The sequence below is a fragment of the Oryctolagus cuniculus genome, chromosome 10, assembly GCF_051225735.1.
Source record: "Oryctolagus cuniculus isolate XC-2025 breed Fujian yellow rabbit chromosome 10, ASM5122573v1, whole genome shotgun sequence".
Taxonomy (NCBI): Eukaryota; Metazoa; Chordata; class Mammalia; order Lagomorpha; family Leporidae; genus Oryctolagus; species Oryctolagus cuniculus.
This window is the reverse complement of record NC_142876.1, coordinates 108,521,832-108,538,347: the sequence shown is the minus strand read 5'-3', so window position 1 is coordinate 108,538,347 and position 16,516 is coordinate 108,521,832. Positions and strand designations below refer to the sequence as shown.

General features: G+C 49.0%; 1 protein-coding gene and 1 long non-coding RNA gene across 10 annotated transcripts in view; one reads left to right on the top strand and one right to left on the bottom strand.

Annotated features, from left to right (window-relative positions):
- LOC138844123 (uncharacterized) overlaps positions 1 to 8,517 on the bottom strand; it is a 168,772-nt gene extending 160,255 nt beyond the window's left edge. For all 8 annotated transcript variants that reach the window (XR_016214961.1, XR_016214962.1, XR_016214964.1 and 5 more), the window contains exon 1: positions 7,791 to 8,517. This is a non-coding gene — a long non-coding RNA (uncharacterized LOC138844123). The remainder of the gene's footprint in view (positions 1 to 7,790) is intronic.
- A 5,777-nt stretch (positions 8,518 to 14,294) lies between these two features.
- ENTPD3 (ectonucleoside triphosphate diphosphohydrolase 3) overlaps positions 14,295 to 16,516 on the top strand; it is a 40,798-nt gene continuing 38,576 nt past the window's right edge. Inside the window, exons 1-2 of one of the 2 annotated variants that reach the window (XM_008260264.5) lie at positions 14,295 to 14,391; positions 15,179 to 15,230. In XM_008260264.5, the coding sequence (XP_008258486.2) occupies positions 15,191 to 15,230 (40 nt within the window). In that variant the 5' untranslated portion in view covers positions 14,295 to 14,391; positions 15,179 to 15,190. Of the gene's footprint in view, positions 14,440 to 15,178; positions 15,231 to 16,516 lie in introns of both variants that reach the window. The other variant, XM_070050997.2, reaches the window with a different exon arrangement.

Here is a 16,516-nt window from a genome sequence, read left to right as displayed (position 1 = left end):
AGAGAAATCTATTAGATGAATCCAAGATAGAACTAGCATAGGAGGCCATTGTGAAGTGGAAGGGTTGTTTGGCTTCTGAGAGTAGGAAGAGAGAAGGACAAAGGTAACAGATGTGGCTGCAGCAAACTCAGAGCATTCCAGCAACATCTGGGACTACAACAGGTGCCAGGTAACGGCAAACACGCAGTATGCCTACCCTAGGTAAGGGGCTCATTTCTTTCTGAGCCTACAATAGCCAACCAACATAGCTCTTAGATGTTAATTTCACTGACCTTGTTCCTTGTTCTAAATTTGCCATTTTCCCTTTGTACATGAGAATTCTGAGCACACGAAGTATGGCCAAGGATGGCTTGCCTTATATGGCTTCAAGACAAGACCTGAGTCTGGAGCTGGACCACAGATTTCTTTAAAAATGCAATGGGATTTAGTACAGCTAATTTTATGCATCAGCTTGACTGGACCATGGAGGGCCCAGCTATTTGATTAAACGTTATTCTGGTTTGTCTATCAGTGAGGATGTTTCTGGACTGCATTAACATTGAGTCGGTAGAGGAAAGCAGCTGGCCCTCCAGAGTGGGTGGCCCTCATCCAACCCCATGAAGGTGCAAATAGAACCCAAAGGCAGAGCAAGGCAGAATGCATTCTCTTTGCCTGCCTTCATCTGGGTGACACCTCAGCAGGTTTTCTTCTGCCTTCAAATTTGGACCAAGACTGAAGTTTCCATGATCAGCTTTCCTGGTTCTCAGGTCTTCAGGTTTGGATGCTAACTGCGTTGTACTCTCCTGGGCCTTGGGGTCACTGGCTGCATGCACTGGGACTTCTCAGCCTCCATAGCCAGGTGATCCAAGCCCTTGTAGTAAGTCCCTTCACATACACCAGTGCCTGCGCATGAGTGTGTGTGTGATATATGCATACGTGTCTGCATACACACACACAGGAGAGGGTGCTTCAAAAAGCTCATGGAAAATGAAATTAAAAGATAAGTTTATTTGGGTGCAAAATGTTTGGAGACCCATGTGAAATTTTTAATTTTTTGTTTGCTTGTTTTTTTTTTATTTGGTAATGCACATTTTCCATGAACTTTTTGAAGATCCCTTGTACATTCTTGGTTCTGACTCTGGAGAGTCAGATTTCTGAGAACACAGATTTCTGAGGATATAAGATGAAAACAACCCTATCTGTTTACAATTCTCCATCCATGAAAATGCTCCAAAGCCAGGAATCTAGAGAATAACTGATCTTCATGCTTTGTTAAATTTGCTAGGCCAACAAAGAACATCAAGAAAAATGGAGCAAGTAACTAATTTCTGCAGAATTTAATTTTGGCTGAAATGATGGAAGTAAGGACTGGTTTGCAGGGGACCAGAGCTGAGGGTTATGGGGGACAGGCATGTACACATGTGTGCATGCACACACTCATATACACACACACACACACACACACCTCTGCCCTGTTCCTCTTCCTCCATACTTCACTACTCTGGCAGTCTCTCCCCAAACTCCAACCATTCCCATGGTACACATCTCTAGCTTTATGCTTTCAAAAATGATGGAATCTGGGTCAGTGCTGTGGCATAGTAGGCTAAACCTCTGCCTGCAGTAGCGGCATCCCATGTGGGTGCTTGTTCGAGTCCCAACTGCTCCTCTTCCTATCCAGCTCTCTGCTTATGGCCCGAGAAAGTGGTAGAAGATGGAGCAAGTTCTTGGACTCCTGCACCCACATGGGAGACCTGGAAGAAGCTCCTGGCTCCTGGCTTTGGATGGGCCCAGCTCCAGCCATTGTGGCCATTTGGGGAGTAAAACAGCGGATAGAAGACGTTTCTGTCTCTCCCTGTAACCCTACCTCTCAAATAAGAAACATCTTTTAAAAAGTGATTGGATCACAAGTTACCTAATTCTACTCAATATCTTCATTTCACAGGTGAAAAAAACTGAGTATCCCACAAGTCTACAGATGTGTCCAAGGTCACACATCTGCTGGTCATTAACAGAGGTGAGACTAGAAACCAGTTTCCTAACTATGTAGCACTCTCCCAGTAGTCCCTCTGGGCTATATTCTAGTTTGTTACTGATTTCCTATTATATACCCTGAATTTAACTGAAATACTGCAAACCTCAACAATCAGGCAGTAGTCATTCTTAAAAACATTAGAGTTGGCCGGCACCGCAGCTCACTAGGCTAATCCTCCGCCTTGCGGTGCCTGCACACCGGGTTCTAGTTCTGGTCGGGGCACTGGATTCTGTCTCGGTTGCCCCCCTTCCAGGCCAGCTCTCTGCTGTGGCCAGGGAGTACAGTGGAGGATGGCCCAAGTGCTTGGGCCCTGCACCCCATGGGAGACCAGGATAAGTACCTGGCTCCTGCCATCGGATCAGCACGGTGCGCCGGTTGCAGCGCGCCAGCCGCGGCGGCCATTGGAGGGTGAACCAACGGCAAAAAGGAAGACCTTTCTCCCTGTCTCTCTCTCTCACTGTCCACTCAGCCTGTCAAAAAAATAAAGATAATTAAAAATGAATCTTAATGAAGAATGGGATAGGAGAGGGAGTAGGAGATGGGATGGTTTGTGAATGGGAGGGTGGTTATGGGGGGAAGAAGCGCTATAATCCAAAAGTTGTACTTTTGAAGTTTATATTTATTAAATAAAAGCTTTCTATTAAAATCTTGAGTCTTAAGCAGCAATCCATGAAAAGTATTTCTCATGTAAGGTAGTCAAAATACTTATATTCTCATTCTATAAAGAAACACCTATTTATTCAACACATGTGTTTAATGAGTGCTTAATGTGTACGTGATCATACTAGGCACTGGGAATGCAACAAGTAATGAAAAGAACAGCATGACTTCTACTAGATTTGCTATCTCACAGACAGAGAAAGACTCAACAGAGAATTACTGTTGGGAAAGGTAAGTCATATACAGCTTCTTATTCTCTTATGCGTGGTCACACAAGGGAGGCTTTGGGCCTGGAGACTTTCCTTGCATAAAGAGAAAGCATCTTCACAGGCTGTACTAGGTGTGCCTCTTTGCTTTTCAGTATCTCTCCCTACCCTGGGATTGATGTGTTCCTCGTAACGCTTGAAAACATGGGTATGACTCAGGCACATCTCCAACTTTCTTATTTCAGACCCCCCGGGGGTTGGGTTGAGGAATGTCACCTGCAGTACAAGAAGCATGGGTGTAGATCTCTGTGTATTACTTTTTCCACACTGTAGCTAAAATACCTGGGCGTCCATGACCCAGTCAAGTTGACACATAAAATTAACCACTACACCTGGAATACAGTGGGAGCTTCTTAAGGAAAGAAGGTGGTTAATTTCAGCTTACAGCCCAAGATCAAGTGGCCCCATTAGTCTCATGTCTTCTCAAGGCTATGGAATATGTGCAGTGGGATGATCACATGGCATGCCGGGAAGCTGAGAGACACAGGGAGCAGAAGACTCATCTTACATTACAGAACCCCTTCTGAGGGCAAGCCCGCAGTGACTTAAAGACTCCCCACTAGACACATATCCAAGACACTGTAATTGGATTAAGTCTCCACCTTTTATCCATCAACCGTTGACATTAATCTGTCAACACAAGACCTTGGGGTTTCACATCTGCATATGTTCAGGAAGTTAAATTCTGTTCAACCTCTAAGACTGGCCATTGGGGTCTGATATTCAGTATTAAAGCTGATCTTTCTGTCTCTGTGTGAGTGTTTTTCCAACCAGTGCCCATGTGATTCTGTCTTGAAAACCCCAACATTTGCAAACCATGCAATGGGTTCACATGCAGGTCCTGCTGCTCCTGGTGGTAAGCAAGGGGCCACTTGTCCCACAGTTTGGCTCTATCAGTAGGGTTATCTACAAAGCCTATCATGACATGATATGGGCACAAATTCTCATCAGTTCAGTCTTCCCAAAGTGGTGCCAGCTCCTTAGGGTGTGACAGGATGACAACTGCACTAGACTCCCTATGGCCACACAGTAAGTGGGATGTAGACAGTCACCCTGTCAACAGAAATGTTAGAGCAATGAGTGAAGCTGGCTATGTGAGACGTGGGTCCTATAGAGAGTAGTGAAACAAAGCCTGAATCATGGCTGTCTACCTACACCCTCATCACCTGCCAACTCCCACTGTGTCCCAGGTGTAATGGTTAATTCTATGTGTCAACTTGACTGGGTCATGAATGCCCAGATTTCTGGTTAAACATGATTTCTGGTGAGTCTGTGAGGGTATATGTGGAACAGACTAGCATTTGAATCAGAGTAAAAGAAGTAACTCTCCCCATCATGGGTGGACACCATCAATCCACTTAAGAGCCGGAATAGAACAAGAAGGTGCAGGAAGAGAGAATTCACTCTCCCTACCTGACTGCATGAACTGGAACATCAGTTTTTCCCTGCTCCTGGACTGGATGCACACCCTCAGTGACCCTCGTTCTCAGGAACACAGACATGCACTAGAATCCCACTGGCTTTCCTGGCTCTCTAGCTTCTAGATGGTGGGTCATGTGACTTCTCAGCTCCTGTAATCATGTGACCAAAACCTTATGATAAATTAGTAGATGAACTGTGTGTGAATGTGTTTATCCTACCGGTTTTATTTCTCTAATACAGCAGACATCAGAGAATGATTGAGGGAAGTCAGAGACCATGTATGGGGAGTCACATGTAATCCTGGTTGGTTGTGGGCTCCAAATAAGACTTGTTTTTACCCAGTGCAAAACCACCAATGAAACTATTGAAGTGAGATCCTTCTCTGAGAATGAAATAGGGTAACTGAAGGTCACATACAGGCAAAAGCCAGGAGAGTCTCATACGGTTCGGTTGGTGACTTTTTTGGACAAGGAGGTACTGCACACCCAAAATCCTCAGGTCAAAAGCCACATTCATGGAAACTAACCACTGATCTATTTCAGTGTATTTTTGCCCACATGGGACAGCAAAACCAACAGGAGAGAGACAGAAATAAACCCACGCTGACTGTGATCTAGGTAGTGTGAAATATGAAGGCAGTATTTCTGTCCATGGGGACTTCCCAAAGAGTAAAATAGTCTTAAAAATTCCCCATGAGTCCATAACTACCACACATGTGTGAAGGCAATAGACACTTGGTTATGCAATTCCCTCCTGGACTGGGTGAGGATGAGGCAGCTCTGTTCCACAAGACCTCAGAGACTTTCATGAGATAAGAGCTTTTCAAGGGATGGCCACCCCTTGTCTCCTACTATCTCTGGGAAGGATGGGGGTGGGGAGAAACTTTCCAAACATCCTGTCTTAGAGTGGAAACAACAAGATAGTCTCTACCTACCATTGCCACTGAGGCAGGCTCTGATGGATGGAGTCCTGGTAATGAGAAGCAGTCCCAAGGGGCTAAAAAGGAATTCTAAGAATGATGGAGGGAAGGGAAATGAGGGTAGGATCCATGGGCACAACAAATTGACTGCCCTACTGAAATAGAACAGACAAGACAGAAATGGGTGGGATTCCCACAGTAGAGCTCTACCAGTGCTAAAGGTGGAAGGGGGTCCCCTACGTTAAAAGTCAGCCTCTGCTTAGAGCCAGAGATGAGCAAGGGGATGGGGACTCACAGGATTGGAAGTACCTCCAGTCCTATGTAGTGGCACCCTGAGTCCCTGAGCATGGTCCAGGGAAGGCGGGCACTCAAATTGCCAAGGTTGCCCTGTAACCTGCTGAGGATGGCAAAGGGACACCTACAATGGGGATCAAGAGGCAAGTAAGGAGAATGCACTTTCTCACATGTATCCTGACCATATCTCCTTCACAAAGATCAATTAGAGGTGGGGCCGACAAATCCTATGCTCTGAAGGGTAAAAAGAAAGGGGAGGCGTTTCAGACTTTTATGGAGCTCTTAGATGCTGATGGCCAAAGGGCAATAACCCCAGGCCCCTCCAGGAATAGAAGTAAGCTTGTGGCACTGGAGGCTTCAGGCGCAATGCTGAGACCCAGGGCAGGCATGTGGCCGTGTGTTTATGGGTAGCATGCCTAGGTCACTGGGGCCCACCACTGAGTACATTTTAGGTTTTGGTATTGTGGCTTCTGTGGCCATATCACTACCACCATTGCAAGGTATGTACCCCCTTCATAACAGGATTCACCCATAATATCAGGGAACATTCACTCCTGCCTATCACTGAGATTACCCAGGAACCAGTGGGTTACTAAAAACAATCTTAGAGCATAGAAGGTAGAGAGAAATATATTACTTATTGTAACAGCATTACTTAGGCAGGAATACTATGCACCAGTCTATAAAAATTTAACTACCCAGTCTGGCCTATGCAACAGGCTTCAGGATGGCCTGCGATCCGGCACAGTGGGTTAAGCTGCTGTTTGCCATGCCAGCATCCCATCCCATCTTCCCCACTTCCCATCCAGCTCTCTGCTAATGTGCCTGGGGAAGCAGTGGAAGATGGTCTAAGTACTTGTGCCCCTGCCACCCACGTGGGAAACCCAGATGGAATTCTGAGCTGGACTCTGGCCTGGCCCAGCTCCCGCTGTTGTGGCCACTTGGGGAGTGAACCAGTGGATGGAAGACCTCTCTCTCTCTCCCTCACTTCCTTTCGACTAAATAAAATAATCTTTTTTTAAAAGGCCTCAGGAGTCTGAAGGCTGACAGTGGACTACTAAAGACTAAACACTAAAGCGCTGCTCTGAGCTCCTATAGTAGCTGTCCCTGGGGAAGTGGAGGTCCATATGGGAGACCGTTATTTATGTGGTTAATGTCTTTTTCCCGAATCCTTTCGTGGACTGGTAATCAGGACCAATTTGCATTCACATGGAATGTTCTGCAGTGTACTTGCACTCTACTTCAGATACCTTGGCACTGTGCCACCAGTGGCTAGGGCTAGACCTGAGAAAGCCCAGCTATACCCAGAAGCACTTGTCATGCACAATGTTGATGGCATTCTCAGTGCTGATCTCGTGAGGAAACAAGCTGACCAGATCCTAGATGAAGTTATGGACACCACGCCACAGTCTGGGCTGTCAACCCTGATAAAGTCTATCTAGAGAGCCACCTGGCCTAGCAGTCAGAGGCACACTCCTGATTAAAGTTAAACAAAAAAAATGCTTCCCTTAGAAGCCCCCGCTAATAAGAAAAAAAGCTTTACAGCTGGTAGGCCTCTTTGACCATTAGAGACAAAATGTGCCACATCTGAGGTTATTTTGGTCGCTTAAATCCAGTTTACCCACAAGGAATCCACTTTTAAATGGGGGCCCCCAAAACAGTGGACTCCACAGGCAGTGCCGTGTGCATGAGCCCAGGCCCTGCCACGGGGGGCCAATGGAACCTTCCAGCCCTGTGGAAATAACAGGTCTTGGTAGTTCCTACCCAATTGATCTGCAGTCTGCTGAAACAAAAGATTGCCCCAGGGTGCAGTGGCCTACAGGTCTTGAAGATATAAGTAACCTCAAGAGAATTTCCAGACATACCCCCTTTAGACAACAACTCCTAGCCTGGCACTGAGCCCTAACAGCAACAGGGTGCCCGACCACCAAATAGCCACAGTAACCTTAAGCCTGCAATGCCCATCCTTGTCCGAGTACTTGCTAATTCTACTAATAAAAGAAGTCAAACTCAGCAAAGGTCCATCCAAATGTTACATTCAAGATGGAGTCCTACTGGGACTCAAGGTTAAGTCAACTCCATGAAGTAACTGCCTTGCTGTAGGAGGCTGAACACATTGCAGATGTTCCAGGCCTTCTGTATTAGTGGGGGTTCTCTAGAGAGAAGCAAACAGGATAGGTATATGGATACAAGGAGGATTTCTAGGGGTTTTGCTTACACAATGATGGCAGCTGAAAAGTCCCATGACAAGTTGTCTGCAGGCTGGAGACCCTGGGATGCCAGCAGCGTAGCTCAGCCCAAGTCCAAGGGCCTTGGTACGAGGACAGCCGAGGATATGAGGCTCAGTTCCAGGCTGAAAGCTGGAGTGTCGGCAAGGGGGCCACAGGTGTAGTTTCTGGAGTCCAAAGCTTAGCAATCGCTCTCTGAGGCAGAAGTAAAGCACACCCCAGTTTCCTCAGAGAGAAACTAAGCTGCCTTCTCCATTTAGTCTCTCCAGAACTGCAGGTCTGTGGAGTGGAGGAGCCGCACCTGCAGTACAAGAGGGCTGCGTGCAGACTTTTCCTCTCTATCAGGTAGGGGGTGAGACCCACTGTCCATGCAGGACTGACATTCGGTATTATAGCTGATCTTGCTCTCTTTTCTATGTGAGTAAAGTGTTTTCCATCCAGTGCAGTGAGTTCTATCTTGCCTGGTGGGAACATTACTCTTTCCTCTTCTCTTTCCCTCAGGATCCTTTGTCATGCCTGGCGCAACAAACAGCCAATAAGAACTAGCAGTGCCATGTCAGGAGAAACTAAGCTCAAACCATGTTTCTAGTCCCATACTCCCATTTTAAAGGCCTTAGTGGTACACAATATCTCAATCCTTCCTCAAGCTATTCAAGACCACAACACTCTAAACTCTAACCTCGGTGGTGGTTGTGGGCAAGTTAATAGCCCTCAATTATCTGCAGGTGGAAGATAGTGTCTTTGTATATTAACAATTTGTGGAAGGGAGAAACCAAGCTGGAAGTGATCCATGCTCAGGTGGGATAGTGCTAGATTAATGTGTTGACTTCATTAGTTAACTTAACTAGGCATTCGGTGTTCCTGATGAAAGACCGTGTTCTAAGCAGGACTGGCCCTCCAACTGAATCTGATTCTCCTTGTGGAAAGGTGAGATCTCAAAATGATAGAGAGGTTGTGCAAGTAAACTATAGCCATGTGGGTTGCTTGAGAGTGAACTGTATTCAACTTCACCTCCACCTCCTGAGCAACTGATGACCCGACTAGATTTGATACACTTTGACAAACGCATGTGTGGACTGTAGACAGGTGGTGATACACAGCTTCTCACCTCCTGCCTGGTTGCATATAAGAGTGGACTGGAAACTTTCCTTGCGTAGAGAGAAACATCATCACAGCCTGTACTAGGCAAATCTCTTGCTTTGTAGTGTCTTTCCTTGTTCCGGGTTGGATGTGTACTCCTTTGTTCTGCTTAAGCGAATGGGTCAATGGCCCTCAGGCATCTCCCCAGCTGTCAGTATTGCCGACCCCATGGCAGATGGGTGGAGGAACTTCACCTGCACCGCAAGCTGTGTGCAGACCTTTCTCCTGCCTCAGACCCAGTGGCTATGGGGACAGCCATTCCGTATTGAAGCTGACCTGTGTATTCTCTATGAGAGTGAAGTGTTTTCCCTCCAGCACCGGTGTGGGTTCTATCTTGTTGACCCTGAAACCTGCAAACCATGCAGTGGGATGACATCCTGCGACTGCTGCTTCAAGCAACAGGTGTCATTTGCTCAACGAGAACCACAAACTCCAGCTGCAAAGGAGGAACAGCTGCTAAGGAAGCACTTAAAAATAACTGAGGGATCGGACCCTGGTTGATTGTACGACCCGACCCGGAGGAGAGAATGTCAGGGAGGTATCAGAGGAGTAGTGGAGGTGAGAACAATATCTCTAAGCAAGAGCTAATTAGAGAAAGATAGATGAAAAGAGCAGACACCACAAAAGAAATAGTGGGAAAAGTCCTTGTGGAAGGGGCACACCTGAGGCAGATGAAGAAGTGAAAGAAGGCTGGTTTGCCCTTAGTTAAGACCTTGGTTATTACTTGACAGGGAGACCGGAACCATCCCTCGCAAGCCTTCCTAGGTCACACTGAGGATTTTATTCTGTATCCATCAGGAAATGACCAGCACAGAACAGTTTTCAAAGGAGCATTTTCCCACAGTGAGATCTGTGTTTCAAGGAGATAGGGCTGTATTTAAAAAAAAAAAAAATGTTCCATGTCACTAATCATTAAGGAGATGCAAATCAGAACCACCAGGAGGAATCACTTCACCCCAGTCAGGATTGGCTGTTGCCAGAAAGACAAAGAGTAACACATGGCAGCATGGATGAGGAGACAAAAGAAAATCCTTGTACACTATTGGTGGGAGTGCAAATGAGTATAGTGATTGGGGGAAAAAAGTAGGGAGGTTCCTCAAAAAAAAATTAAAAATAGAACTATCATATAATCCAGCAATCCCATGACTGGGTATTTATCCAAAGGAAATGAAATCCATCTGTCAGAGACATCTGCATCCCCATGTTTATTGCAGCACTACTTGTAATAGCCAAGTTAGGGAATCAACCTAAGTGTCTACTGATGGGTGAGCAGATAAAGAATATGCGGTACATATACACAATGGAATGCTATTCAGACTCCAGAAAGGATGAAACCCTGTCATTCCCAGCATCATGGAGGAACCTGAAGGTCACTATGTTAAGTGAAATTAACACACAGAAAAAAGAAAATCACATGTCGCTCTTTCGTGGAATCCATAAAAGGCTGATCTCATACCAGAGTATGGACAGAGGGATGATGGAGAAAGATGGGTCAATAATTACAAAATTCAAGTCCGAGATGAAGAATAAATTCTGGTGCTTTGTATGACTAGTTCTCAATATTATATTGTATATCTCAAAACAACCAGAGAAAGGACTTTGACAGTGCTCAGCCCAAATGAGGGATAAACTGTGAGGTGGGAGGGGATGTTTGGTGGAGCAGGTTAAGCCGACCACCACTTGGGATACTGAGTCTTGTGTCAGAGCGTCTGGAATCAAGTCCCACCTCTGCTTCCAGTCCAGCTTCCTGCTAATGTGCATTCAGAAAAGCAGCAGGTGATGGACAATTACCTGAATTCCTGCCACCCACCTGGGAAACTTGGAGGGCGTTCCCGGCTTCTGGCTTCAAGCTGGCCCAGCTTCAGCTGTTGCAGACATTTGGGGTGTGAACAAGCGGATGGAAGGCATCTCTCTCTCTCCATCTCTCTCTCTCTTTCAAATAAATATATCAATTTTTTTAAAGTTTGAAATGATGGATATATTAATTGCCCTGATTTGATCATTATATAATATGTACACTTATCAAAATATCACACTGTACCCACAAATAGGTATAATTATTATGTGTCCATTAAAAACAAACTACAGCTTAAAAAGAATCGATGGGGATGGTAGCATTGGGAAAAATGGATCCCAAAGGAAGGAAGGAACATGGATTAGTAAGGTTACCAACTTGGATCGGCAGAAAACCTCACCTCTCAGAAGCACTTGGAAATATCTGGAGATATTTTTTGGCTGTCATACTGTGAGTGGTGGGCAGTTACTGGCATCTAGTGGGTAAGGGTCAAGTCTGCTTGTAAGCAAACATGCTGGAACACACAAGCTGGCAGACCCCCAAGCACAGAATCATCTGACCGAAGTATTGGTGGTGTGCAGACCGACATACACTGGTTCAGACCACTGTGGTGGTGGGGATGAAGACAGGTACTTCCTGGAGGGACAGTTCAGAGGTGGAAACCAGCAGTCACTATGACTGATTCGTTAGGGACACAATCACAATGAAAAAAAGATGATCAAAAGTAACCCTCAGGTCTCTGGCCTGCTCCCGGGATGAGTGGAGGTGATGAGAAACGCTTGAGGAGTTGCGGGCTTGGTGGGGGAAGCCCGAAGCCCAGTAGATGTGGGACACCTGTGAGACGCCCAGGTGAGGTCAGATGCCGTCCGCTGGATCTGCAGCGCAGGTGGGGAGGCCTGAGTGGGGCCCAGGCCCCTGAGGGACCTCTGGGACTGGAACAGACACAGCTGAGATTACCGGGGACGAGAACACAGAAGGGGAAGGGAGAAACAGCCCTGAGTGAACCTTGAGGAACTCCTGGGAGAAGAGCACGCGGCAACTCGAAGCACGCAGAGCGGTCGGAGGAAGCGCCACGCACCGAAATGAGAGAGCGCCTGTCTCCCTTACACTGTGCCGACACCACCACTCCAGATCTGTTTAAATGTCGTTAAGCTAATCAGCTGAAGTGTGTATGCATCCTGGCCGGCGCTATGGCGTAGTGAGCCAGTGGCTGCCTGCAATGCTGACATCCCGTATGGGCGCTGGTTCAAGTCTCAGCTGCTCCACTTTTGACCCAGCTCACCACTAATGCTCCTGGGAAAGGAAGGTGCGTGGGCCCCTGCTACCCACGTGGGAGATGTGGAAGAAGCTCCTGGCTTTGGCCTGGCCCAGCCCATTGTGGCCATTTCAGGGAGTGAACCAGCAGATGGAAGATTTCTCTGTCTCTCCTTCCCTCTCTATATCCCTGATTTTCAAATACATAAATAAATCATATAAATACACACACACACATATTTCTGTTGGAGAACTGGTGTTTAGCCCCAACAGCTAAGGCACTTGCATCCTATGTGGAGTACCAGGGTTCAGTCCCCAGCTCTGGCTCCTGACTCCAGCTTCCTGCCAAGGCAGACCTTTGAGAGGCTGTGCTGATGCATCAAGGAGTTGTGTCCCCACCACCCACATGGGAGACCTGGATTGAGTTTCCAGCTCAGGCCCATTCCTGGCTATTGCGGATGGATGAGAGCTATGTCTGTGGGTGTGTCTGGTTTTCTCTCCTCTCCCACCCCAGTCTCTCCATCTCTCAAGTAAACAAAGAACTTGATTAATTAAAGTCTTTTTAAAGGTATCCAAGTTCTGGGGCTGGCCAGAATCCCATATGGGCACACAGAGCAGTGTCACGGCTGTTCCTCTTCCCATCCAGCTCTCTGCTATGGCCTGGGAAAGCAGTAAAAGATGGACCAAGTGCTTGGGGCCCTGCACCCGCATGGGAGACCCAGAGAAAGCTCCTGGCCCCTGGCTTCGGATCAGCTCAGCTGTGGCGGTTGCAGCTATTTGGGGAGTGAACCAGCAGATGAGTGACCTTTCTCTCTGTGGTTTCCTCTCTCTGTCTGCAAGTCTGCTTCTCAAATTAATGAATAAAAATCTAAAGGTATCAAAGTTCTTAGTGGAAAATTTGTGTAAGTAATGTGATTAAGCATCTTTGCCATGAGCATTGGTCACTTATATTCCTCTTGGGCAGTGCATGTCATTTGTTCATTTTCCTGTTTGAGACATTCCTATTTGTCTGCGCATTCACAGGCCCACTGTGCCAAATGCCTGCCCCTAGCCTTGCGGGTGGAGACGAGCAGAAGGAAGGCTGGCAAAGACTGGTCTGTGAGTTTCAGACCAGCACCAAGTACATTGCAAGGCTCCCTAGGCCCTGACCTTTTCCCAGCTCCTAGGAAATCACTGTGGGGGGTGCATTCCCCCTAGAGCCGGACTTCCTGACTCAGGTCTGGGACAGTATTGGCAGCTGTGTGGGGGCTTCTGGCCCGCTGGATGCTCAGGGACCCTCAGCTCCACAGCTGCCAAAAAAAACCCAAGTCTCCTAATGCAGCCAGCACTCACTGAATGTCTCAGACCCTGTGCCAATCCCCCAGGAAGGGCCCCTCCCCAATCCTGTCTGGGTGAGAGCCGGCTGCACACACACACACACACACACACACTCTTCTAACTTGGGTCCTTCTCTCTGGGCTCAGAGGTCTCAAAGCCGGGGCATTTCTCTGTTAAGGGTCTCTGGTTTCCTAGGGGCCTTGGCCCCACCTGCAGCCAAGGGGAAGCTGGTGGGTCTCCGGGAGGGAACAGGCATGCCCACAACATGGCCAGGGCCTCAGCTCTCTTCTTCCAGGAGCTGCAGGTTGGGGCTGCTCAGCAGGGCCCACTCTATTGCTGAGGTCACTGCGGGGGTCCCTGGGCTCACTCGGAGGGCCCAGGAGGCTGCTGCTGCTGCTGTTAGACTCCCATCCCTGGGGCACTGGGTTTCTGCAGCCCCACGCTGTGGTTTAGTTCTCTTTCTGATTTGGTCCTTTGCAGGCTGCCGACTGCGATCCCCTCCATCCGCTATGGAGGGATGGGGCACCGCAGCCCCCAGGGGGCAGGTGTGTGTGTGTGTGAGAGAGGACTGCAAGCCACCGAGCACCACCACGGAGTGCCCTGTCCCTCCCGGGACCCTGGCCCAGTTTTCCCTCTACTTAGGGGCCAGTGACAGTGGAGGAAACTAGCACGGAAATCCAATGGTTCTTGGCCTTGACGCACATGCAAGGCAGGCGGGCAGGCAGTAGGCCCCTTCTCTTCCCATGTGGGGTTGAGGGGCCCCTTCCCTTCCCATGTGGAGGAAGGAACAAGAGGAACGGTGAAGTGCAATTTGCCTTGTACCTGGAGGGGGGACAGTAGGTGGTCTCCGGCACGAGGGGCTCGCCCCCTCCCTTCTCCGTCCTCCAAGGGTAGCGGGAGGCGGGGCGGGGTGACGGTGGGAGGAGCTAGAAGAGAGGAGGTGAGCAGGTGCTCTGCACCGACAGGGGCGAGGGGGCGGTCCCGGGCGCAGCCGGCACCGCCCAGCCCCGGCCTGCCCCGCCTCCCCAGCCTGGGTCTGCCGGTCTCTGGCGCCCGCAGCCTTTCCCCTAATCGGCAGCGCTCAGGTAAGGTCAAGGGACTGCGGGTCGCCCCGGCCGCCGAGGAAGAAGCAGGTGACAGCGTGAGGCTGGGAGTCAAGAAGGAAGGAAACGGATTCCCGCAAAGGGCCGCGGGGAGGGCCCGGCGCACGCGAGCCCCAGATCCTGGGGCGGCGGGGAGGTGGTTCCCGCAGCGCCGGCCAGGGCTGGACGCGTCTTCACCCCGAGTCTCTGCGGCTCGGGAGATGCCCGTGGCCGGGCATGACGCGGTCCGATGAGCCCCGCCCCCACCCCGGGTCGGGGTGCGCTGGACCCCAGGGGCTCGACAGCCCCTTTGCAACTTTGTCCAGCCCGCAAAGATACAGCTCCCTGGTCTTGAAAAGGCGGGTGGAGGCTCGCAGGCCACGAACACAGACAAGAGCTCCTTCCTTGCCTGTGTGCCCTGCCCTTGGTCTTCTCCATGGGAGCAAGGTTTGTTCTGTCTGTGTGCTGCGTGCAGGTGGAACAGTCTGCCGAAGGAGACTTTTTATTTATTTATTTATTTTTAAAAAATTACTAATTTTCAAGTTCCAGCAAACCTCATTCTTCCTTGGTTTGCCTTTAAGGAAATGACTTGAGAATTTGAGCTCCGGCTTTGGTCTCTGTCTGAAGTTCTGGGTCCGGGCTCACTGTTCCCGGATGAGGTTTTGATTGGGAGGAAGTGGAGAGGGTTTGTGTTTGAACTTGTGCACGATTTTCTGAACCTGTGGAGTCCGCGGCTGGGAGGGGGGAGCGGGGGCATCGTGTCACTCGGTGTTTTCTCTCGCACCTGCAGCTGGGAGAGAACATGTTCACGGTGCTGACCCGCCAACCCTGTGAACAAGCAGGTTAGTGTCTCAGCAGGGCAGCCAGGGAGCTTGGCCAGCACGCGGGAGAATCCTGCTCCGGCCAGGCCTTTCATCCTTGCCTCCTGCCAATGACAGTGGAACCTCGTTAGCTTGAGACTCTGGGTGGCTCGCTGGGGTTTCGCCGGCGGCGGCATTCCTCACATGAAAGTAAGGCTTTTCATCAAAGCCACACAAAACAAGGATGAACACGCATGTTCCGCTTTGATGGCTTTTCCGGTTTCTGTAATCCATTAATTTGGCCCTTGTGGTTTCCCTTACCTAGCGTGTGGAAGACTCGCTCTAGGATACTGTTGATTTTGTGATGGATTGTAGCGTACTTGGACCTTGCCTGTGTTTCCAGCCAAATGTTGTTGCTGGCCCAGGGCCGCCAACTCCCCCGCCCTCCCGCACGGGTCAGCATGAGGGTTGACACAAGTACAGAATTTTCTCTCTCTCTCACACACACACACACACACACACGCGCGCGCCTCGGAGCCTGCCCCGCCAGTCTCTGGAGCGCTTTTTGGAGCCGCTCATGTGGAAACTCAGCAGCCTCTTCCTGCTCACCTTGCAATTACACTGTTTGTCCGGCCCTAATGACAGCACAGCTCCAGGCTGCGTTTCTTAAATGCATGAGACCTAGGCTCGTGCATTTTGCTTTGTAACACGCGTTTCTGCTGGGGGGAGCATTTGCTGGAGGTAATCACAGCTTTTTCCTTGAAAACTGCTGAAGCACAGAGGACTGAGGCGGCCAGCCACGTGGCTGTGGTCAGAGGCTGCTCAGGGATCACCCGTCCCTCCCACGTGGGTAGATGTTCTTTATTCGTGGCCCTGAATTGGGCATTCCTATTCTCCAAAAGGATACGATTCCAGGAGAGTAAGGACAGTCTATGCAAAAACAGGAAAGCTTTTAAAGGGAAATTTTACTTAGCTGGTCTATTTGGATGTCCAGGTTTTCCCCAAAACGCTTTTGGCATTTTAGCACTGTGTACTGTAACATCACACATACAGATGACCTGTGACATTTCCTTCCATGGGACAACTTGAATTGGGCAGCTGAACTCTCTGTCATGTATTATTAGCTGGAAACAATCCCGAAACCTCTGTAACTGACACTTATGTTCTTGGAAAGTTGATGTCAATGTTGTCCTCAGTGGCTGAACATGTTGCTGGCTGGTTCATATGCTTTTTTTTTTTTTTTAAGATGTGTTTTATTTATTTGAAAGAGTTACAGAGAGAGGTAGAGCCAGAGAGAGGGAGGTCTTCCATCCGCTGGTTCACTCTCC